Source organism: Bos mutus, chromosome 13, assembly GCF_027580195.1.
Source record: "Bos mutus isolate GX-2022 chromosome 13, NWIPB_WYAK_1.1, whole genome shotgun sequence".
NCBI lineage: Eukaryota > Metazoa > Chordata > Mammalia > Artiodactyla > Bovidae > Bos > Bos mutus.
The window spans coordinates 30895964-30922076 of record NC_091629.1 but is presented as its reverse complement, the minus strand read 5'-3'; the positions used below and the strand labels follow the sequence as shown (position 1 = coordinate 30922076).

At 41.6% G+C, this 26113-nt stretch overlaps 1 protein-coding gene and 1 pseudogene across 5 annotated transcripts in view; one reads left to right on the top strand and one right to left on the bottom strand.

The window, feature by feature from the left end:
* The window catches only part of LARP4B (La ribonucleoprotein 4B), a 90125-nt gene that overhangs the window by 13386 nt on the left and 50626 nt on the right, over positions 1 to 26113 (bottom strand). For all 5 annotated transcript variants that reach the window (XM_070381225.1, XM_070381224.1, XM_070381222.1 and 2 more), the window contains 5 exons: positions 25902 to 26042; positions 6912 to 6990; positions 6094 to 6230; positions 2931 to 3034; positions 1542 to 1652 (listed from right to left, as the gene is read on the bottom strand). In XM_070381225.1, coding sequence (XP_070237326.1) covers positions 1542 to 1652; positions 2931 to 3034; positions 6094 to 6230; positions 6912 to 6990; positions 25902 to 26042 — 572 coding nt within the window. The remainder of the gene's footprint in view (positions 1 to 1541; positions 1653 to 2930; positions 3035 to 6093; positions 6231 to 6911; positions 6991 to 25901; positions 26043 to 26113) is intronic.
* LOC102273735 (small ribosomal subunit protein eS12-like) lies at positions 12230 to 12761 on the top strand (annotated as a pseudogene).

Genomic DNA, 26113 nt, shown 5'->3' with positions numbered 1-26113 from the left:
ACCCCAAATTCTCAAATTAGTATGATGTTATAAATAGATTACCCATCAATAAAGAGAAAAAAGGAAAAAAATACTCACGAGCAGTATCTGTATATAATTTAAGTGTTAACAGAAAGCACACAGCATTTCATAGACCCTGCGCAAGAGTCCTCACCTGGGAGAACACCAAGCTCCTAGTAATAGGCCCATGGGCACTCAGAATCACAGGGCTCGGGGTTACGATGTTCAGAAGTCACTAGTTAGACAGCTCCTTGCTCATCTCCAAGTTCTCCTATGTAGCTCTGAGGGCTCTGCATCCCCCAAGTTGGCCGTGTTCTCCACACTGGTGGGGGGCTGGAGAGGCGGCTGGCACCCGATCCACACACCTGCCTTCTCTCACCTCCCATCACCCTGCTTCTCCTGGTCCCTCTCTTTCCCTCCATTCAGGTAAAACTTGTCTTTCAGGCTCCTCTCTCTCTCTCTCGAAGCCCCTGCGGTCTCGCCATGCACACCTTACACTCCAGGGCTGTTCCTCTACACAGGCGAGTGCTTCCTCTGAACACGATGCTTCCTTCCACGGTAGGGAGCCATCTGAAAGATCCCGCCTCCCCCAGGGCTCCTCAGTGCCTTCTCATGCACCTCATAACACAAGGCTGCCCAGGCAACGTTAGAGTCAGGCACAAATTTCCTAAATGCTTTTCCAAATATTGAAATCATTCTCTGCACAGAGATAAGAACAGAACCAGTTTTCCTGGGCTGCCCATGTTACACGTCCTTAGAAAATAATGCCTATGTTCTGCACACTGCTACAGAACTGTCTACACACACACACACACACACACCCCTATTTAGGATTTCCTTGCACTTTAGGTTCCCTGCAGATGGTGACTGGAGCCATGAAATTAAAAGATGCTTGCTCCTTGGAAGAAAAGCTATGACCAATCCAGACAGCCTATTAAAAAACAAAGACATTACTTTGCCAACAGAGGTCCATCTAGCCAAAGCTATAGTTTTTCCAGTACTCAAGTATGGATGTGAGAGTTGGGCTATAAAGAAAGCTGAGCGCTGAAGAATTGATGCTTTTGAACTGTGGTGTTGGAGAAGACTCTTCAAAGTCCCTTGGACTGCAAGGAGATCCAACCAATCCATGCTAAAGGAGATCAGTCCTGAGTGTTCACTGAAGGACTGATGTTGAAGCTGAAACTCCAATACTTTGGCCACCTCATGCGAAGAACTGACTCACTAGAAAAGATCCTGATGCTGGGAAAGATCGAAGGCGGGAGGAAAAGGGGACGACAGAGGATGAGATGGTTGGATGGCATCACCAACTCAATGGACACGAGTCTAAGTAAACTCCAGGAGTTGGTGATGGACAGGGAGGCCTGGCATGCTGTAGTCCATGGGGTTGCAAAGAGTCGGACACGACTGAGTGACTGAAATGAACTCATAGCCAATCGTCACCCCTGTGCCCACACTGAGCCCTACCGTGTACTGACTGCAAAGTGCTGGTAAACTGCACTTCAAAGGGGGTATGGGGCAGGGGTGCACAAGGAAGAACTTACCTGTTGTGCATCAGCTTCTGTTTCAAATGTAATAAACCAATTATCATTATAGGCAAATTCACAGTTTATAAATCTCGGTAAGTTATCTCCTTTAAATAGTGCTTCTACTTCCTACAGGAAACAGAGAGAAGTTGGAAATTAATTCTCAACTGTGCACCGTTTGTCTTCACTAAAGAAACATGAGGCCTGTTCTTAAGGACAGACGCTGAAAAGACAACCCCAGCTCACCGAAGTCCAGGGCTCTCTCTCCAGGTGGCTGAAGTAGCTTCCAGAATTACGATCCCATTGCGACAGGAAATAAGCTCACAACCCACTGACAGCACTCCCAAACCCCAAGAGACCAGTAATTAAATTAACAGGAAAATACCAGTAGGCTAACAACGACACAATTTAGAGTGGGAGAAAGATAATTTAAGAAATCAAAAAATGAGCTGGACTTTTGAGACTAACCAGATTTACCCTCCCACATAAGATAATCACAAACAAAAGATAAAATATATGAAATAATGGCTTTCAGACAGTGTAGGACAGCATTCTGTAAGAAGAACAGGTACAGATGTTCTAAGAATGCCTGACTCATGGGTGGGGCTTCCAGGATGTGGTGTCAGGAGGGTGGGCACAGGCCTAGTACAAAGCTACAGAACTCAGGGGGTTCCCCCAAAGCTCTGTGCTTAGGACACAGTAACCTGGAATGGAGAGAACTACCCTCCTCCCCCAGAGTTCTCCAGGATCAGGGAGTGTCTAGCAGCCAGAGTGGAAAACGGAGCTCACTCGGGACCACAGGCGGAGCCCTCAGGAAGCACTGGCCCAGGGCAAGGCCAATCTGCTTCCACGGGTCCAAGTCACTGAAGTAAGTCGCAAACAGCTCAGGAACATGCACAGGAAGGAGCACAAAATACTCCGTACCCAAGAAAGTAAAACCCCAAATACCTGGCATCCACCCTAAATTTGCCAGGCGCACAAATAAATAGAAAAATATGACTTACAGTGAAAAAAATCAACCACCAAATTAGACTGAGAAGCGCACCGATACTAGTATGTTGGCTCGAGTTGAGCACAAGCCACACGGGTGCGCACAGCACCCCTCACCATGAAAACACTTGCTCTGAGAGTTATTCAACATGAATATGTTCTCTGTCTCAACTTGGTGGTTTACTATTTTTACTTCAAAATGAGTAAGTATTGAAATCTTTTTTATTTCTAACTTCTAAATACTCAATTACCATAAACTCTATTTTTTTTAATGTAAAATGTACAGTGAAGTCTTGAGACCGAAAAGTGTTATAGTATGTATTTTTGGTTTCAAATACATCTCCCTAAAAACCACAGAACAAAGGAAAAAACATGCCTCCAAAATTCCAAGTGTCTTTCCGAGGAGAAAGGACTTACTTCTACAGGGGTGGACTCAGGTATCTCACGTAGTATCACTATGCAACGGTTCTGATTTGGCCTTACTTTCTCTCCCTTCTCATCCACTTGGACTAAAGGTAAAGCTGTAAAGAGAAGAGAAACGGACAGTACACAGATATTAAAATAAATCCACTATCTGCACTCCACTGCCATCTGATGGAGATACTCCAGCAGGACATATCAGACCATATTCCCAGGCACATTAAAGAAAGCTGTACACAATGGGGAAACCATCAGATCTGTGACAATTAAAACAAACTATGGAAAGGTTCAGACCAATCTCATGTGTTACATTTAGGGGCTCTGGGGAGTCCTGCAGGAGCTGCGATGGAGGCAACTCTGTGACATACGCCCTCCACAGCTTAAACCACCCCAAGCCCATTACAATGCAAAACAAAGGCTTTCTCCTTTCTATAAGTCCCCTGTCTCCTTACAGCTTGATTCTGAACTCCAAGAAGCTGCCACACTCTTCCCTCAGCCTCTCCTGCTGCTGCTGCTGTTGAGTCACTTCAGTCATGTCTGACTGTGCAACCCCATAGATGGAAGCCCACCAGGCTCCCCCGTCCCTGGGATTCTCCAGGCAAGAACACTGGAGTGGGTTGCCATTTCCTCCTCCAATGCATTAAAGTGAAAAGTGAAAGGGAAGCCACTCAGCTGTGTCCAACCCTCAGCGACCCTGTGGACTGCAGCCTTCCAGGCTCCTCTGTCCATGGGATTTTCCAGGCAAGAGTACTGGAGTGGGGTGCCATTGCCTTCTCCCAGCCTCCCCTAGGGATGGATATTCCTTGACCACAGTCCACCATCGAAACAAGGGTCAGCACTGCCAGCCAGCATGGGGACAGGCCCAACTCAGGTTTCACTAGCTTTTACCTTATCTCCTTTTTATTGGGTTTTATTTTCTGGAGTTACTCGTTGCGAGTCTATCACAGGCAGACTCGGGTCACCACACAGCAACATCACAACCAGGGCCCAGAGCTGTGCACCCCTGTGCAGACATGCATTACCACCCCCAGGAGTGGAATCATCATTTCATGATAGGTTCACTAATGTGAGAGGACGATAAGGGAATACTATGAAAAAGTTCAGGCTAATAAATTAGACAAGCTACATGAGATTGAAACATTCCTTAGCACCAAAGCTCACGCTTGGGAAGTAAGGTCTATGAGAGAAGAACGCTCAAGGCTCACAAGGTTTCTGGAAAATCCTATCAAACATTAAGAAAGAAATAACACCTATTTTACAGTACAAACTCTTCTGAAACACTTAAGACAATACCTTCCAATCCAGCCTATGAAGCCCAAATAGAAATACCAATAGAACCTTTTGAAAAACCAAAATGTTGATTTCTGAAAATCACATGGAAATGCCAGCACTTAGAAAAGCCAAGACCAAGCTGGAGATTCACAATTACTCTAAGAATGACAACACAATGAAGCCAGTACCACCCGCCCGCACGCTGCAGCAATGGCATCAAGACAGACAGATGGAGGACAGATACAAGGCCCAGGGAGTTTACCCTGGCAACTGGCCCAAAGGCAGTGCCCTGGGGAAAGAGGAACCTTCTCAATAAATGGACGGAAATGGCAGCACATGCACATGCAACGGGGTAGAGAGCCCCCACCACATACAAGAATCAGCTGACAACGGACCACAGACCTAACAGTGTAAGCCCTAAAACTACGAACTTCTGGGAGAAAACCCCAGAAACATGACCTTGGATTAAACAAGATTTCTTAGGTACTACGCCAAAAGCAAGATCTATAAAAGAAAAAAATTAATAAACTGGGCTGTATAAAAAATTCAAAACTCTGCTTTTCAAAGACACTATTAGGAGAACAAAGAGAAGCCACAGACTGGGAGAATATATTTGCAAACCATATTTCTAATAAGGACTTAAATATAGATCATATATCTCAAATTGCATACATATACATGCCCCTCAAATCTCAGCTGTAAGAAAACTAAAAAAATAAAAGAAAAAGAAAACAGAAGTGAGGCATCTGAATAGACACCTCAGCAACGAAGCACCTGAAAGATGGCTCAATGTCATCAGGTGCTAAAGAAACAGAAATTAAAAACACAATGAGACACCATCACACACCTGCTAGAAAACCTAGAACAGCCCCTCTGTGAAGGAGGCCTTGCAGGGGCACCAGGAGACCCTAGGCAGTAGTGTCTGTAATCCTGACAGTGGTAAAGCTTTTGCCAATGCACACGGCATGATTGACTCAACCGTACCCTTTAAATATACCTAGTTCACGATGTGTCAATTACATCTCAGTACAGGAGAAGGCAATGGCAACCCACTCCAGTACTTTCCCATCCATAGGAAAATCCCATGGATGGAAGAGCCCGGTAGGCTGCGGTGCATGGGGTCACTAGGAGTCAGACACGACTGAGCAACTTCACTTTCACTTTTCCTTTCATGCACTGGAAAAGGAAATGGCAACCCACTCCAGTGTTCTTGTCTGGAGAATCCCAGGGACGGGGGAGCCTGATGGGGTGCCGTCTGTGGGGTCGCACAGAGTCGGACATGACTGAAGCGACTTAGCAGCAGCCAGCAGCACAGTGGCTTTTAAAAACAAATAAAATGGTAAAGTTGTGGAACCTCCGTCTGCAAAGTACACAAGGAAGTTCACACCTAAAATATCCACCCTTTCTGAATTCCCATGGGTCTCTGAAGTAACCGTGAAACTTCCCTTTGACATGGCCAAATGTCCAAGAAACAACTTCATTCACAATGTGCTGTTAAGGAACAACACAATAATATATCACCAGTACTTCAGCAGGAAGCAGGAATTTGAAAAGAACTCCTCGGACAGGGCGTGCTGATTCACACATAAAGGGCATGCTCCTTCACCCTGAAGAGCTCTTGATTGCACCTCTCATTCACACTCTTCCCGCCAGCCCGTTCGACTCTCAGCACCCATAACCTAGGATGCGCCTGAGGCTGTGGTTCCACAGCACACTGACGCCCAGTGCGACGTGCGCCTCACCAGACTGTCAGAAAGTCTGGAGGGTGACAAAGGCACCACTTGCCGTCGAGTCCTTAGCACGAATAGCTGTGCCTCTAAGTGTCACGCTGGCCAGAAAAATGCCATCTGGACCATGGACGACACAGCCTGGACTGCAGTCCACTTACATCTCAGCACCTCAACAATCAGGTCCATGTCGGTGCTGAGCTTCTTGATGTGGTCCAGGTTAGCTACTGTGGTGATTGGCACGTACTGGTCACTGTCCATCTGTGATATAAGGTACATGTCACTAGCAAGGTTCTCCCTGCAGAAAGAAGACAATCTTTCTTAGTTCACAGCTTTTTAATTTTTCACAGCTTTATTAAAAGGAAATTTCATGAGAGGAAATGAGCGTGTACGATGTACTCTGCTATTTGCCATCTCTCTGACCTTGGGTCAATTTTGTCAAAGACATCTGGGGAAGCAGAGAGAGCAAGTGTACTGCAGTTTATACAATCAAAATCAGTAAGCAAGTCAATCTTTAAAAAATTATTTCTAGCTTATCTTTGTTCTAAAAAAGTGTTTGAGAAGCTTATTAAAAATAGAAACACACTTCTTAAAGTAAGGAAACCCAGATGAGAGAATGAGAAAGTAAGAAAAATGTGAAAAGGCCAAGAAAAGCTGGTGCCCAGAGTGCTTGTGGTTCGGGCTGAACAGCTATCAGAGAGGCTATGGCTCCACCCCTGGCCTCCAGCTTCTGCAGCAGAGGCTGGAAAAGCAGGGAAGTAACCAACAGCACGACCTCATCACCACCTGTGAGACTGACCACCTACGGCCCCACCCCGGAAGTCTGATTCCAGGGGCATGGGACGGCAATAGGAGACCTTGACTTCCTACAGATGGAGGTACAGACACAGATGTTAACATGTAAAGTACTACATCTATACAGAGTAACAACATACAACACCTTAGGTACCAGGTGCTAGAAAAACACTACCATCCTTACCTAGACAAGCAGAATTCCAATGTCTTTTTAAGTACTTCCCGGGGGTCTTCCTGGCTTTCTGGTTGAGAATCATTCCCTCCTACATAAAGGCAAAGGAAAAATGGCTTAAATTCACCAAGCACTTGATTCAGTATAGCAATTTTAATGGTTTCAATATACATAGTAATTTATCTACGTAATAGCAAATAAAAAAAATTATTTTACAAGGAAATCATATAGGCAAACAAAAGGAAACAAAAAATCCCTTACCCCCCAATACAAAAACAGTTTCAAAAATAACCTGAGGAGTAAGATTTATTAGCAAAGTTTAGCAGGAGCTTTTGTCTCAATTCAAAAAGGATTTACAGGTGACCTACAAGCAGATAAGATGCTAAAAATATAATAAAATATAAAGGAAATAAAGTGACTAAAGAGTTTTTAGACACAACTATATATATTTGCATGGCATAATAATACATGCAGGATTTTCTAACAAGAGACACTTGCATTTTAAAAGTCAAAGTTAAAGACCATCAAAAGCAAAGACAGAGTGGAAACATTGATGACAAAGAGACAGCACATGTTTTATGTAAAGAGCTTCAATAAAATCTATCTCCCACCAGGAAAAAAACAAACCAAAACAAACAAAACTAATGGACCTAATGAGACTGAAAATTAGAAATAAGCCTTGAAGCCACAGTCACATTCCATCCCTTCATCCAGAAAGGGCTCTCATGCACACATGTTCAAGTCCATACTGAACAGATAGCACTGCCTCCTGAGACACCTCCTGCGTGCTGGGCACTGCTGCAGAGCTGCCTGTGTGTGTGCTGTGTGCTCACTCATGTCTGATCTTCGTGACTCTGTGAACTGTAGCCTGCCAGGCTCCTCTGTCCACTGGATTCTCCAGACAAGAATACTGGATTCTCCAGACAAGAATACTGGAGTGGGCTGCCATGCTTTTCTCCAGGGGATCTTTCTAACCCAGGGATCAAACCCATGTCTCCTGCATCTCCTACACTGGCAGGCAGGTTCTTTACCACTGAGCCACCTGGGAAGCCCCAGTAGAGCTCCTTACTCAGCCTCAAAGAGGCAGTCTCTGCTCTTAGAAGGAGGCAATCAATAGCCAAATAAGTAAACAGTAAACAGGTAGAATCGGACACAAAGGAGAAAAGCATAGGGCACAAGCAGACTCAATGCAGAAGGAATAATCAGCAAGCTCGAAAACAGGTCATGTGAAATTAGTCAGCTAGAGGAACACAAAGAAAAAAGAATGAAGAATAAGGAAGAAAGCCTACCTGACTTGTGATACACAACCAGCAGTATTTCTGTACACTAACAACAAACCATCCGAAGAAGAAACTAAGAAAACGATCCCACTCACAACTGCAAGTGAAAGAATTAAATATCCAGGAATAAATCTAACCAAAAGGAGAAAGATCTGTAAGCTGGAAACCTGAAGGTACTGATGAAAGAAATTAAAGACAAATAAATGAAAACATATCCCCATTTCTTGGGTTAGAATACTGTGAAGATCTCCATGTAAAAATATTCCAAGCAATCTACAGATTCAATGCAATCAATCCTTATCAAAATTCTAATGGCATTTTTTGCATAAGTACATCAAACAACCCTACAATTTGCATGAAACCAAAAGACTGAATAGCGAAAGAAATCTTGAGTAAGAAGCACAATGCTGGAAGCATCACACTTCCTGACTCCAAACTACTTTGAAAAGCTATAGTTATCAAAAAAATATGCTATTGGCATAAAATAGACATACAGACCAATGGAATAGAACTGAGAACCCAGAGATAAACCCACATGCATGTGACCAGCTGATCTTCAACAAGGCTGCCAAGAATACTTAAGGAGAAAGGACAATTTCTTTAATAAATAATGCTGGGAAAACTGACAGCCACATGCAAGAGAATTAATGGAACCCTTATTTTACCTCATATACAAAAACCAACTCAAAATGATTTAAAGACTTACATGTAAGAGCTGAAACTTAAAGACTTACATTAAGAGCTGAAACTGTATAACTTAAAAAAAAACAGCCAATGTAAAAAAAAATGTCCTAGCAATCAGACTTGGCAACAATCTTTTTGGATATAACACCCAAAGCACAGGCAACAAAAGCAAAAATAAACATGGGGACTACATTCCATTAATAAGGTTTTGTACAGGAGAACAAGATGGCAGATGAGTAGGTGGACATGGAGTACATCTCCTTCCACGGATACATCAGGAATGCACCTTCAGACACAGAAGTGCACGCAGAACATAGGCTGAGAGCGGACAGGAGGACCTGACCAGAGGGAAAGAATATACAGAACCACGCAAAACTTGATATCAAGCCCTGAGCCTTTGGAGTGGGAGCACTGATTCCAAGACTCTAGACTACCAGAGAACTAACCCCAGGGAGTATCAAATAGAGAGAACGCACACAAAGGAAACCACGTGAATACAAGCCCTGGCATCACCTAGCCATCGGTAGCACCCTGTGCAGGACTCCTCATCTAATCAACAAACAAAACAAAAATACAAACTCAATCATCAGCAGACAGGATTACCACCTCACTTAGCATTGCTCATCAGAGGAAAAACACACACACACTCAGCACAAATCTCACCCTATATGAAGCTGACACAAACACTGGACCAACCTTACAAGGGCAGAAACCAAAAGGAAGAAAGAATTCAACCTTCAAGCCTGGGAAAAGGAGACCTCAAACACAGTAAGTTAAAAAAAAAATAATAATAATGAAAAGGCAGAGAAATACTACACAAATGAAGGAACAAACCAGAAGGACAGAAGTCCAAATAAATGAAGAGGAAATAGGCAAACTACATGAAAAAGAATTCAGAATAATGATAGTAAAGATGATCAAAACCTTGAAAACAGAACGGAGAAAATGCAAGAATCAATTAACAAAGACCCACAAGAATTAAAGAATAAACATAAAGAGACAAACAACACAATTACTGAAATTAAAAATATTCTAGAAGGAATCAATAGCAGACTATCTGAAACAGAAGAACGAATCAGTGAGCTGGAAGATAAAATGATGGAAATAACTTCTGAAGAGCAGAATAAGTAAAAAGAATGAAAAGAATTCAGGATAGTCTCAGAGACCTCTCAGACAATATCAAACACACCAACATTCGAATTATAGGGGTCCCAGAAGAAGAAGAGAAAAAGAGAGTGTATGAGAAAACTTTTGAAGAGATTATAGTTGAAAATTTCTCCAACATGGAAAAGGAAATAGTCAATCAAGGCCAAGAGGCACAAAGAGTCCCATACAAGATAAACCCAAGGAGAAACATGCCAAGACACATACTAATCAAACTAACAAAGACTCAGCACAAAGAAAGAATATTAAAAGCAGCAAGGGAGAAGCAACAAGCAACATACAAGGGAAACCCCATACACTTAACAGCTGATCTTTCAGCAGAATCTCTGTAAGCCAGAAGAGAATGGCAGGATATATTTAAAGGACTGAAAGGGAAAAATCTACAACCAAGATTACAGTACCCAGGCAAGGATCTCATTCAAAACTGATGGAGAAATGTAGTTTTTCAGACAAGCAAAAGTTAAAAGAATTCAGTACCACCAAACCACCTTTACAACAAATGTTAAAGGGACTTCTATAGTCAAAAAACACAAGAGAAGAAAAAAGATCTACAAAATCAACCCCAAACAATTAAGAAAATGGCAATAGGAAAATATGTATCAATAATTACTTTATTATTTTTTTTTTCAATAATTACTTTAAATGTAAGTGGATTAAATGCTCCAACCAAAAGACACAGACTGGCTGAATGGATACAAAAACAAAACCCATATATATGCTGTCTACAAGAAACCCACTTCAGACCTAAAGACACATACAAACTGAAAGTGAGAGGATGGAAAAATATATTCCATGCAAATGGGAAGCAAAAGAAAGCTGGAGTAGTAATACTCGTATCAGACAAAATAGACCTTAAAATAAAGAAGATTACAAGAGATAAGGAAGGACACTACATAATGATCAAGGGATCAATCTAAGAGGAAGATACCCTCTTGGGTGCAATATCTATGCACCCAACATAAAGCACCTCAACACATAAGACAAACACTAACAGACATAAAAGGAGAAATTGACAGTAGCACAGTAGTAGGAGACTTTACCACCCCACTCACACCAATGGACAGATCATCAAGAGAATAGTAATAAGGAAATACAAGTCTTAAATGATACATTAGATGAGTTGGATCTCATTGATATCTTCAGGACATTCCATCCAAATGCAAAAGAATACACTGTCTTCTCAAGTGTACACGGAACATATTCCAGGATAGACCACATCTTGGGTCACAAATCAAACCTCAGTAAATTTAAGAAAACTGAAATTGTATCAAGCATCTTCTCTGATCACAATGCTATGAGACTAGATATCAATTACAAGAAAAAACTGTAAGAAACACAAACACATGGAGATTAAACAACACATTTCTAAATAACAGGTTACTGAAGAAATCAAAAGGGAAATCAAAAAATTTCTAGAAACAAATGACAATGAAAACACAACTCAAAACCTATGGGATGCAGTGAAAGCAGTTCTAAGAGGGAAGTTTACAGCAATACAATCCCACCTCAAGAAACAAGAAAAACATCAAATGACAACCTAACTTTACACCTAAAACAACTGGAAAAAGAAAAATAAAAAAGCAACCAAAATTAGTAGAAGGAAAGAAATCAAAAGATCGAAACAGAAATGAATGAAAAAGAAATGAAAGAAACAACAAGTAAAGGTTAATAAAACTAAAAGCTGGTTCTTTGAGAAGATAAACAAAATTGACAAGCCTTTAGCCAGACTCATCAAGAAAAAAAGAGAGAAGGATCAAATCAACAGAATTAGAAATGGAAAAGAAGTCACAACAGACAATGCAGAAATACAAAGGAATGTAAGAGACTATTATGAACAACTATATGACAATAAAATGGATAACCTGGAAGAAACGGACAGATTCTTAGAAAAGTTCAATCTCCCAAGACTGAACCAGGAAGAAATAGAAATTACGAACAACCCAAACACTGAAATTGAAGCTGTGATCAAAAATCTCCCAAAAAACAAAAGCCCAGGACCAGACGGCTTCACAGGAGAATTCTATCAAACATTTAGAGAAGATCTAATGCCTATCCTTCTAAAACTCGTTCAGAAAATTGCAGAGGAAGGAACATTTCCAACCTCATTCTACGAGGCCACCACCACCCTGATACCAAAACCAGACAAACAGAGCACAAAAAAAGAAAACTACAGGCCGATATCACTGATGAACATGGATGCAAAAATCCTCAACAAACTTTTAGCAAAGAGAATTCAGTAACACATCAAAAAGCTTGCTTTTTCCCTGCTGCCATGGAGCCGTGTGGAGGCGGAGGTTCGGGTGCATTAAAGATTCGGCTCCACCTATAACCCACTGCCATGGCCGAGAAAGGCATTGCTGCTGGAGGCGTAGTGGACATTAATACTGCTCTGCAAGAGATGCTGAACACTGCCCTCATCCACTATGGCTTAGCACGTGGAATTCACGAAACTGCCAAAGCCTTAAACAAGCGTCAAGCCCATCTACGTGTGCTTGCATCCAACTGTGATGAGCCTATGTATTTCAAGTTGGTGGAGGTCCTTTGTGTTGAGCATCAAATCAACCTGATTAATGTTGATAACAAGAAACTAGGGAATGGGTAGGCCTCTGCAAAACTGACAGAGAGGGAAAACCCCGTAAAGTGGTTGGGTGCAGTTATGTGGTGGTTAAGGACTATGGCAGAGTCCCAGGCCAAGGATGTCATCAAGGAACACTTCAAATGCAAGAAATGGTGAAATAAAAAAATGAGTTCTTGGGAAAAAAAAAAAGCTCATACATCATGATCAAGTTGGGTTTATTCCAGGAATAAAGGAATAAAGGATTCTTTAATACATGCAAATCAATCAATGTGATACACCATATTAAAAAATTGAAAGATAAAAACCATATGATAATCTCAATAGATGCAGAAAAAGCCTTTGACAAAGTTCAGCACCCATTTATGATTAAAACTCTTCAAAAAATGGGCATAGAAGGAACCTACCTCAACATAATAAAAGCCATATATGATAAGCCTACAGCAAACACTATTTTCACTGGTGAAAAACTGAAAACATTCCCTCAAGATCAGGAAAAAGATAAAGGTGTCTACTTTCACCACTATTATTCAACATAGTTCTTGAAATTCTAGCTATAGCAGTCAAAGAAGAAAAAGAAATAAAAGGAATCCAAATTGGAAAAGAAGTAAAGCTCACACTGTTTGCAGATGACATGATACTGTACCTAGGAAACCCTAAAGATACTATCAGAAAATTACTAGAAAAGAAGAAGCAAAGCTCTCACGGTTTGCAGATGACATGATACTGTACCTGCTGCTGCTAAGTCACTTCAGTCGTGTCCGACTCCATGTGACCCCATAGACGGCAGCCCACCAGGCTCCCCCGTCCCTGGGATTCTCCAGGCAAGAACACTGGAGTGGGTTGCCATTTCCTTCTCCAATGCATGAAAGCGAAGTCGCTCAGTCGTGTCTGACTCATAGCGACCCCATGGACTGCAGCCTTCCAGGCTCCCCCGTCCATGGGATTTTCCAGGCCAGAGTACTGAAGTGGGGTGCCATTGCCTTCTCCAATACTGTACCTATGAAACCCTAAAGATACTATCAGAAAATTACTAGAGCTAATTACTAGTGAATTTAGCAAAGTTACAAGATACAAAATTAATACACAGAAATCACTTGCATTTCTATATACAACAATGAAAACTCAGAAAGAGAAACTAAGGAATCAATCCCATTCACCACAGCAACAAAAAGAATTAAATATCTAGGAATAAACTTACCTGAGACAAAAGAACTGTACACAGAAATTTATAAGACACTAATGAAAGAAATCAAAGACAACATAAACAGATGCAGAGATATTCCATGTTCTCGGATAGGAAGAATCAATATTGTGAAAATGACTATACTACCAAACGCAATCTACAGATTCAATGCAATCCCTATCAAATTAGCAATGGCATTTTTCACAGAGCTAGAACATAAAATTTCACAATTCATATGGAAACACAAAAGACCCCAAATAGCCAAAAGCAGTCTTGAAAAAGAAGAATGGAGCTGGAGGAATCAACCTTCCTGACTTTAGATTATACTACAAAGCTACAGACGTTAAGACAGTATGGTACTGGCACAAAAACAGAAATATAGAACAATGGAACAAGATAGAAAACCCAGAAACAAACTCATGTACTTCTGGGTACCTTATTTTTGACAAAGGAGGCAAGAATATACAATGGGGCAAAGACAGACTCTTCAATAAATGGTGCTGGGAAAACTGGACAGCTACATATAAAAGAATGAAATTAGAACACTTCCTAACACCACACAAAGATAAACTCAAAATGGACTGAAGACCTAAATGTAAGACCAGAAATATAAAACTCTTAGAGGAAAACATAGGCAGAACACTTGATGACATAAATCAAAGCAAGATCCTCTACAACCTATGTCTTAGGGTAACAGGAAAAAAAAAAAAACAAAAGTAAACAAGTGGGACCTGATGAAACTTAATAGCTTTTGCACAGCAAAGGAAACTATAAGCAAAGTGAAAAGACAACCCTCAGAATGGGAGAAAATAATAGCAAATGAAACAACTGACAAAGGATTAATTTCCCAAATATAAAAGCAGCTCAAACAACTCAATGCCAAAAAAACAAACAACCCAATCAAAAAGTGGGAAAAGACTTAAACAGGCATTTCTCCAAAGAAGACAAACAGATGGCTAACAAACACATGAAAAGATGCTCAACATTACTCATTATTGGAGAAATGCAAAACAAAAACACAATGAGATATCACCTCACACTGGTCAGAATGGCCCTCATCAAAAAGTCTACAAACAATAAATACTGGAGAGGATGTGGAGAAAAGGAACACTTTTGCACTGCTGGTGGGAAAGTAAACTGATACAGCCACTATGGAAGATGGTATGGAGATTCCTTAAAAAACTAGGAATAAAACCACCATATGACCCAGCAATCCCACTCCTAGGCATATACCCTGAGGAAACCAAAATTGAAAAAGACACATGCATACCATTGTTCACTGCAGCACTATTTACAATAGCTAGAACATGGAAGCAACCTAGATGTCCATCGACAGATGCATGGATAAAGAAGTTGTGGTACATATACACAATGAAATATTACTCAACCATAAAAAAGATTGCATTTGAGTCAGTTCTGATGAGGTGGATGAACCTAGAACCTATTATAGATAGTGAAGTGAGTCAGAAAGAGAAAGACAAATATTGTATTCTAATCACCGACTCGATGGACTTGAGTTTGGTGAACTCCGGGAGTTGGTGATGGACAGGGAGGCCTGGCGTGCTGCAATTCATGGGGTTGCAAAGAGTTGGACACGACTGAGTGACTGCACTGAACTGAACTGAATGCATATACACGGAATCTAGAAAAATGGTACTGAAGAATTTATTTTCTGGGCAGCAATGGAGAAAACAGATTTGGAGAATAGACTTATGGATATGGGGAGAGGGTGAGATGTATGGAATGAGTAACATGGAAACTTACATTACCATATATAAAACAGATAGCCAATGGGAATTTGCTGTATGGCTCAGGAAACTCAAATAGGGGCTCTGTATCAATCTAGATGGGTAGGATGGGGCGGGAGATGGGAGAGAGGTTAAAAAAGGAGGGGATATATGTATACCTATGTTTCTGAACTGCATTTCTGGAGAAGACTCTTGAGAGTCCCATGGACTGCAAGGAGATCCAACCAGTCCATCCTAAAGGAGATCAGCCCTGGGTGTTCTTTGGAAGGACTGATGCTGACGCTGAAACTGCAATACTTTGGCCACCTCATGCGAAGAGCAGACTCATTAAAAAAGACCCTAATGCTGGGAGGGATTGGGGGCAGGAGGAGAGGGGATGACAGAGGATGAGATGGCTGGATGGCATCACTGACTCGATGGACATGAGTCTGAGTGAACTCCGGGAGTTGGTGATGGACAGGGAGGCCTGGCGTGCTGCAATTCACGGGGTCGCAAAGAGTCAGACGACTGAGTGACTGAACTGAACTGAACTGGCTGATTCATGTTGAGGGTTGACAGAAAACAACAAAATTCTGTAACGCAATTATCCTTCAATAAAAAAAAATTTTTTTTAATCTCAAAAAAAACACCTTTTGTACAGTAAAGGATACCATCAACAAAATGAAAAAAACAACCTACTGAACAGGAGAAAATATTTACAAATCATGTACCTGACAAGGGGTTAATATTCAAAATACATAAGGAACTAATATAACTCAGTAGCAAAAAAAAAACAACCTATGATTAAAAGAAACAATGGGTAAAGGACTTAAACAGAGAGTTTCTCAAAGAAGACATACAGATAGCCAAGCAGCACATGAAAAGATGTTCAACATCTCTAATCATTAGGGGACTACAAGTCAAAAACCAAAATGAGGACCACTGCTCACCTGTCAAAACTGTCATTATCCAAAAAAAAGGTAACAAATGACAAGTGTGGGAAGGATGTCAAGAAAAGGGCGCGCTGCCCCACCCCTGCCCCGTGTATTACTGGTGGGGACGTAAACTGGCACAGCCACCACGGAAAAGTGTGGAGGTTCTTCAAAAATTAAAATAGCACAACCACATGATCCACGAGTCCCATTACCGGGCATACACACAAAGGAAAGGAGCTCAGAGTCTCAAAGATCTGCCTGCACCTCCATGTTTACAAGGACTATTTATAATACCCAAGACATGGAAACCTCCCACGTGTCTATCAATGGGTGAATGGATAAAAAAAATGTGTCTGTGTGTGTGTGTCTGTCTATATATAGTCCAGGGCATGGAACAATGCAGGGACAGAGCATACCAGGAGGGTGCCCAGAGACGTGGGAAACCCCTGGACGCAGGTGCATATGGGATCACGAAAGAGTCAGACACGATTTAGTGACTGAACAACAAATATACACACACAATATATACACAGTGGAGTATTATTCCACAAGAAACCCGACCAACATACAACAACATGGATGAATTTAGAGACTACTGTGCTAAGTGAAATAAGTCAGAAAGAACCCCCCAAAGCTACACAATGCCACTTATATGAGGAATCTAAAAAAGTTGTGAACATACAGAACCAGAGGGTAGAGCCATGGCTGCCAGGGGTTGGAGGCAGGAAATGGAAAGACGCTGCTTTAAGAATACAAACGTTCAGTTGTAAGACATAAGCTCTGGGATCTACTGTATAGCATGGTGACTATAGTTAATAATGCTGTACTGTATACTTGAACTTTGCCAAGAGAGCAGATCTTAAGTGTTCTCAGCATTCCAATGGGAAAAAAAAGTATATGAGGTGATAGCTATTAAACCATCATGTTGCTATACACCTTAAGTATAATTAACATTTACTTGTCAATTACACCTAAATAAAAAGAGAAAGAAAACTGTAACCTCCCACCATTTACTCATCATGACCTGTCTTCTCCATGGTGTGCATCACCCTCTCACATTATCTAACGTGAACATAAGTATATTCTGTGTATGATGACAGTCTGTCTCTGCCCGAATGGATGTAAGCACCCAGAGAACAGGAGCTTTCACCAATCGTATGCACTGAGTCCCAAGTACATCTGGCACATGGTGGATTTTAAATATCTTTTTTATTAAAAAAACAAACAAACCAGTTTTCTAGATGTAGAGCATTAGCTCCTGAGAGAGACACAAGGATGGCCTGGGCTCAGGGAGCAGACAGAGAAGCCCGAAGGTCCCCAAGTCCAGGGTGTGGGACAATGCAGGAACAGAGCACACCAGGAGGGCACCCAGAGGTGCAAGGCACCCCTGGAGGCAGGCGCACGTTCCCTGCATAGCACAGGCACGAGGACTCCCTGAGGCCAGGGAAGGATCACATCAAAGGAAGGAGGGAGCTCACGCCTCCTGCTCTGCCCTCATGAACACTCCATGGACACTCCTGAAGTGTAGGCTGGCACAGTGACAGGACTGCATGTAGAAGGGAATAAAAAGAGTAACTTCACAGTTGAGAAAGCTAATAATAAACCTACTTCAGCCAGCTGGTCACGGTCAACAACAGCAGCAATAAATCATGTTGGCAGTATGTACTCTTAATGTGATGGGATGAAAATGGCTCTTGACTTCTGTGGTATTCCTTCCCTCAAACCCACCATGGTAAGAAAAACATCACACAAATTCCAGTATCATGCCAAATAACTGAGCAGTACTCCTCAAAATTAAATAACTGAGCCGTACTCCTCAAAATTATCAAGGTCATCAAAAACAAGTAACCTCTGAGAAGCTGTTACAGGCAAGAGAGCCTAAGAACACAAGTCACCACATGTAATATGGTGTCCTGGGACAGAAAAATGTCAATAGGTGAAATGCACCAATTCTGGTTCAGGAACTGTGGCAAATGCATCATACGAATATAAGGTGTTAACAGGAGAAAACGAATGCTGGGTCTATGGGAACTCTCTGTATCCATCTGCTCAATTTTCCTGTAAGTCGAAAGCTATTCTCAAACAACTAGCAAGGTAAGAGACTCAAATCTAACCATATTAATTACCATAGTAAACGTTAACATTCTAAATGCCTGAATTAAAGTCAGATCCTATAACTAACAGGATCTGACTTATTATCCAAATACTGGTTCTTTGAGATGAATAAAATTCACAAACGTCTACCCAGACTAACTATGGGGAGAGGGGGAGAGAAGACAAGAATTACCAACAGGAATGAGTGCTATGACATGACAACGAATTTTATAGATACTCAAAGGATAAATAGAGTACTGTGAGCAATTCTATGCAATAACTTGGAAAATTTAGATGAAATGGACAAAGTATGTAAGTAGAGACATAAGAAACCAAAGCTCTCTCAAGAAGAAATAAACCTGGTTAGCCCTATATAAAAAACCAAACAAAGTGTAGCTGACAATTTTCCCACAATCAATATTCTACATTTGGATGGCTTCATTTTTCATTTAAGGAAGAAATAAACTCTTCCCAAAAATTCAGTAGGAGGGAAAACATCAAAATAAACCTACAGACCAACATCCCTCATGAACGCAGGCGTACAAATTCTAAGCAGAATTATGGCCAATCCAATCCAATAATATATGAGAAATGTATAACATCCTGACTCAGTGAGGCATACCCCAGGAATTTAAGGTTGGTTAAACATTTTCTAAAAATCAATGTAATTTATCTTAACACACACACAAAAAAATACAATACAAAAAAAAAAAATACAATCATTGCCACAGATGAAGAAAAAGCATGACAAATTCCTCTTTAACCATTCCTCCTCAAAACTCTCAGCAGATCATAACAGAAGGGGATCTGGTCCGCCCAGCAAAGGCCACAAACACAAAACCAAGAGCACCATTGTACTTAATGGCAAAAGACAATGCCCACCCCCGCTCACCATCAGTCAGATATTTGCTCTTACCACATCTGTAATTTCTTACCACATCTGCTCTTTCACCTCTGTAATGAAAGGTCTATTCAGTGCAATGAGGCAAGATAAATGAATAAAAGGAACTAGATTAGAGAGGAAATAAAACTGGATTTACTCACAGATAACACCAGTCCATGTAGAACATCCAATGGAATCTACAAAATAGTTTCTAAAACTAATATGTGAGCTTAATAAGCATTCAGGGTATGATTCCAATTTATACAAGTTAGTACATTTCTATCTATTAGTAACAAATAGTTGCAGATTGAATTTTTAAGAACCACTTACAATAGTATTCTTGCCTGGAGAATCCCATAGACCAAGGAGCCTGGTAGGTTATAGTCCATGGGGTCACAAAGAATCGGACACAACTAAGTGACTAACATACACTTTTACAATAGCACCAAAAAATATGAAATACTTAATGATAAACTTAACAGAAGATGCGAAAAGCCAGCAGGCTGAAAACTGAAACATACAGTGAAAAATACAGTCAAGAGAGACTAAAGATCTGAACAAGCAGAGACATATACCACGTCAGTCATGAACAGCAAGCCAAGATGCCAATCTTCTCCAACTCATCTACAGAGTCAATGAAATTTCAATAAAAATCTCAGCACGCTACAGAAATTGACCAGGTCACCTGAATTTGCATGGAAATGGAAAGGACCTAGATCAGCCAAAATAAGTCTGAAAAAGAACAAAATTGGAAGGCTAAATAATACTACCTGCTTTTAAAGCATTATTTACAGTAATTAAAACAGTGTGGTTTTGTTGTCCAATCAGACTGATGAGGAAGAGACAGTCCAGGGACAAACCCACATACTCAGGGACAAATGATTCTGACAAAGGCACAAAGGCAGTGCAGTGGGGAAGGGCAGGAGAGTCTGTCTGACAAATGCTACTGGAACAACTGCGTATCTATTAATACATGTGCTGGGGGGAGGGGAAGAACTCTGCTTCACACCTCCCACCACATACAAAAATTAATTAAAAAGGGACCACAGACCTAAAAAATGTAAAACCATGTAACTGGGACTTTCCTGGTGGTACAGTGGTTAAGAATCTGCCTGCCAACACATGAGACATGGGTTTGATCTAGGTCTGGCAAGATCCCACACTGAAGAGCAACTAAGCCCTCAGGCGGTAACTACTGAGCCTGAAGTACTGCAGCTACTGAAGTCCACGCCCCTAGAGAAAAGTCCACGCACAGCAACCAAGCACAGCTCTGACTGAGCCTGAGTGCTGCAGCTACTGAAGTCCACCCCCCTAGGGGAAAGTCCATGCCACAACCAAGAGCAGCTCCCACTCACCCCAACTGGAGAAAGCCTGTGCACAGCGATGAATAGCTGGTGCAGCCAAAAATAAATTTTAAATAAAAAAAAATACAACTTAAACAGCAGAAAACATTTGTGACCCTGGATTAAAAGATTTTGTAGCAACAACATGAAAAGCAAGGTCCATAACTCCACAATGTAAAAGGTTTTAAACTTTTACTTTTCAAAAGATACTATTAGAACAAAAAGACAAGCCACAGACTGGAAGGATGTATTTGCAAGTTACATACTGATAAAGACTTCTGTCCAAGGAACTCTCAACTCAACAATCAGATCAGATCAGTTGCTCAGTTGTGTCCGACTCTTGCGACCCCATGAATCGCAGCACGCCAGGCCTCCCTGTCCATCACCAACTCCTGGAGTTCACTCAGACTCACGTCCATCGAGTCAGTGATGCCATCCAGCCATCTCATCCTCTGTCATCCCCTTCTCCTCCTGCCCCCAATCCCTCCCAGCATCAGAGTCTTTTCCAATGAGTCAACTCTTCGCATGAGGTGGCCAAAGTACTGGAGTTTCAGCTTTAGCATCATTCCTTCCAAAGAAATCCCAGGGCTGATCTCCTTCAGAACGGACTGGTTGGATCTCCTTGCAGTCCAAGGGACTCTCAAGAGTCTTCTCCAACATCACAGTTCAAAAGCATCAATTCTTCGGCGCTCAGCCTTCTTCACAGTCCAACTCTCACATCCATACATGACCACAGGAAAAACCATAGCCTTGATTAGACGGACCTTTGTTGGCAAAGTAATGTCTCTGCTTTTGAATATGCTATCTAGGTTGGTCATAACTTTCCTTCCAAGGAGTAAGCGTCTTTTAATTTCATGGCTGCAGTCACCATCTGTAGTGATTTTGGAGCCCAAAAAAATAAAGCCTGACACTGTTTCCACTGTTTCCCCATCTATTTCCCATGAAGTGATGGGACCGGATGCCATGATCTTCGTTTTCTGAATGTTGAGTTTTAAGCCAACTTTTTCACTCTCCACTTTCACTTTGATCAAGAGGCTTTTTAGTTCCTCTTCACTTTCTGCCGTAAGGGTGGTGTCATCTGCACATCTGAGGATATTGATATTTCTCCTGGCAATCTTGATTCCAGCTTGTGTTTCTTCCAGTCGAGCATTTCTCATGATGTACTCTGCATATAAGTTAAATAAACAGGGTGACAACATACAGCCTTGACCAACTCCTTTTCCTATCTGGAACCAGTCTGTTGTTCCATGTCCAGTTCTAACTGTTGCTTCCTGACCTGCATACAAACTTCTCAAGAGGCAGATCAGGTGGTCTGGTATTCCCATCTCTTTCAGAATTTTCCATAGTTTATTGTGATCCACACAGTCAAAGGCTTTGGCATAGTCAATAAAGCAGAAATAGATGTTTTTCTGGAACTCTCTTGCTTTTTCCATGATCCAGCGGATGTTGGCAATTTGATCTCTGGTTCAATAATAAATCAATCCAATTAAGAAAATGGGCAAAAGACTTGAACAGACCCGTCACTGAAGAAACATACACACTTGAAAAGATGTTTGACACCATTAGTCACTAGGGAAATATGAAGTAAATCCACAGGAAGATTCTACTACCAAACTTTTGGAATGGTTAACATTAAAAAGACTGTTGGTATCAAGTGCCAGCAGTGGTGTGGAGCAGCAGAGGCTGTGAGCACTGCAAGTGGGGGTGCAAGGGGACAGCTATGGAACACAGCTCTATCAATTCTTAAAAAAGATAAGCCAATGCCTAGCGGATGACCCATCTACTCCATTCCTGGGTATTTACCCAAAAGGAATGAAAACAGATGTACACACAAAGCCTTGTTTATAAATGTCCATTGTACCTTATTTGTAACAGCCCCAACTGAAAACAATCCAAACATGCATCAACAGGTGAATAAAAAAACAAACTATGATAGGTAATGGAATGGAACACTACTAGGTCCAAAAAGTAAAGGCCCCAAAATGTTACCACTTGAATGAATCTCAAAACAAGTAAGTAAAAAAGCCTCACAAAAAGAGCACATACTGTAAAACTCTTTACATACAATTCCAGACTAAAGTGCAGTGACAGAAAGCAGATGAGTAGTTGGCTGGGGCAGGGTGTGGGCAGGAGGAAGGGCACAGGCAGTCTCTGTGGTAGCCGGCACGACTCTGTCATGACTGGAGGTGGTTTCTCAGGTGTCTACCCAGCAAGTCCAACTGGAAGAATCAGCGAGTCAGTTCTAGAATGATGTGAATACTGCTTCAAGCTAAGGAAAATAAAGCTTACAGAGAAAGCAAGGATATTCCAAACGTGATGTTTACGGTACAGCAGTGGTGCCTCATTAGTGCTCTACACCCCCAAGGTTGGCAGGTGTGAAACGGCCATCCAGGAGCTCGACTGCAGTGCTGTGGGGCAAGTCTGAAACCATGAATGGAAAATGAGACCACTCTACATTGCAACACTTGTCTTCTTCAGCCACATCTGTCTATCTGCTCAGAACAGACAGAGTAGGTAGAGAATTACATTTAAACAAGTCAGAGGCATCTGCTAAGCAACTATGAAGGAAGTTAGATGCAAGGAAGTAGTTGAAATGATGGTCTATGTAATCCAGGCAGAGTGACGAGGGAAGTGAGGGGCCAGGCGGGGACGGGAACGTGGTCACAAAGGCCAGCAGCAACCGTGCAGACGAGGTCTTTCTGGGTCCTCTTCTAGGGGAAAATAAATACTTAACGTCAAACACTTACACAGTACTTAATTAATAACCTTTCGTACATAACCCTACAGCTGGTGGTAAGAAAGGGAAGGCAGGCTTTCTCAGTCATGCAACCTTCTCTAGACAGTGACACGGGGGCCTGAACACAGTCCTTGTGCAGCCACTCTGCTAAGTGTTGGCAGCCAATCTGGGGGAGCTGCTTCTTTGCACTCACACGTGCCCATATGACCATCAATAACAAGCGTGCGGCCTATTCCTCAGGTCTTCTGGGGTCTTAAACTGTCTGGTCTTTTAGATTAAGGCAGAAACAAAATCAGAGGTGAGCAACTGTTGTCCCATTACCCACGGGCATTTCTATGCTGGCCCACACCCTGCACCCCAAAAGAGAACTCCCTTCTTTTTCTTCTGAAATGCTTGAAATACTCCTTTCACAAAGAACCACCTCCTCCTGGGTTTGACTCAATTTCAACATGAACGTTTCCTGTCTGCACTTCTCCTGGCACTTCGCCTTCTCGTCAGCCTCATCCTCTCCTACTCAAATCTGACCTGCCTTTCGGGAACTATTCGGGTCTTACATTCCCCTGAGGCCTCCGGACCGGCACCCCTCACCTCTGCATCAGCAGGAGAGTCAGTTTACAGAAGAACCAAAGGAACCAGTGAAAGGTACATTGTTTAGGGACAGGTTTAACAGGCAGAACTTTTAAAGCACATCAATGTCTGGATGGGGTGATGGCAGCCACTGATAGTACCTTTGTGCACAGAGGAGTGGACAGGAAGCTGCCTGGGGCTCTGATGGTGGGCTGGGACCACCAAGCATGCACCCCAGCTCACTCCAGCCCCTCGTGCTCTGGCCTACTCTCCACTAGTGTGGAGAAGCCATTGCAGGAAGGGGGTGGGGTGCACACACATTTAGAGGGAATGGAACCAGCTCAAACCCAACCCTCAAGGCTTCTTTCTGCTTCAGCACCAATGACTGAGGAGTATGTTTCAAATGAAAGGGGAAAAAACTAACAAAATAGAGATAAATAGCAGATTAAAAAAAATCGAAGTATTAGTAATAAGAATGCTAACTGAAGTTGGGAAAGGAATACATGAACACAGTGAGAATTTTAACAAGAAACTAGGAAATAATTTTTTAAAAAGCAGCAGTCAGAGCTGAAGAATACAATAACAGAAATGAAAAACAGTGTAAGGACTGAAAACAGATCAAGTAACACAAAAAAACTCACAAGTGACCGGGAAGACAGAATAACGGAAACTACTCAATAAGAATAGCAAAGAACCACTTCAGCTATTTTTAAAAATAAGGATAGTTTAAGGGGCCTCTGGGACAACATCAAGTATACTAAAATCACATTACAGAGGTTCCAGAAAAAGAAGAGACAGAGAAGGTAAAATATGCATCTGATGAAATCATGGCTGGAAACTTCCCAAAGCTGAAGAAACAGATATCCAGGAACAGGAAGCATGGAGGGTCCCATTCCAAACGAGATGGAACTCAGAGACCCACACCAAGACACGTCATAATTAGAATGGCAAAAGTTACAGATAAAGAGGATTCTAAAGGAAGCAAGAGAAAAACAAGGAGTTACAATCAAGGGAACTTTCATAAGGCTATCAACTGACTTTTCAGCAGAAACTCTGCAGGCCAGAAGGGAGTGGCAGGATACGTATCAATGGCTGAAAGGTAAAACTTGTAACCTCCATTACTCTACCCAGCAAGATAATCATTTGGAATTGAAGAAAAGATTAAAGAGCTTCTCAGACATGAAGAAACTAAAAGAATTCATCAGTACTAAACCTGCACTGAAGAAATGTTGAAGGGTCTTCTCGAAGTGGAAAAGAAGAACCTATAGGAAAGGGAAACCCCACTAGGAAAGGCAGATACATAGCAAGGACTGAAGATTATTTATGTAAGTCAGTATACAGATTAAAATACAAATTGTAGATGCAACTGTAACTACAAGTCATACACAGATTAAAATACAAACTGCAGAAGCAACTATAGCTACAAGTCGTATACAGATTAAAATACAAACTGTACAAGCAACTACAACTATATACAATTAAGGGAGAGATAAGAATATGCAAAATGACATAACAAAACAAAATGTGGGGGAAGGGAGTAAAAATGTACATCTTTTAGAATGTGTCTCAACTTAACTATCAGTCATTTCTATTAACAAGTAGATAAAGTTACAGGTCAACATATATGAGGAACACTGTAACCACAAATCTGAAAACCTACAATAGCTACACAGAAGCTAGAGAGAAAAGAACACAAGCATGGCACCAAAGAAATCATCAAACCACAAGGAAAGAAACAAAGAAGAGGAAGAAATGAACAAAGAACTAAAAGTGCAACATAAAGCAGCCCATACTCTACATGAAAATGAAATCATAAAACAGCTTTACCTGTCTCACCACTTTCAGGCGGTGACTCATACTCTGAGTGGTCCAGACCCAAAGTGCTCATGGCTGTCTGGTCTGATTCCTGTAGATCTGACAGCCCAACATTGTCATGACTTTTGTCACCATCACCGTTGGTGTCCAATCCTGTAATTAAGAATTTCAACCCAAGAGGAGGGGTTAGAAGAACAGCTTTTTCTTAAAACAAAGACTTACAC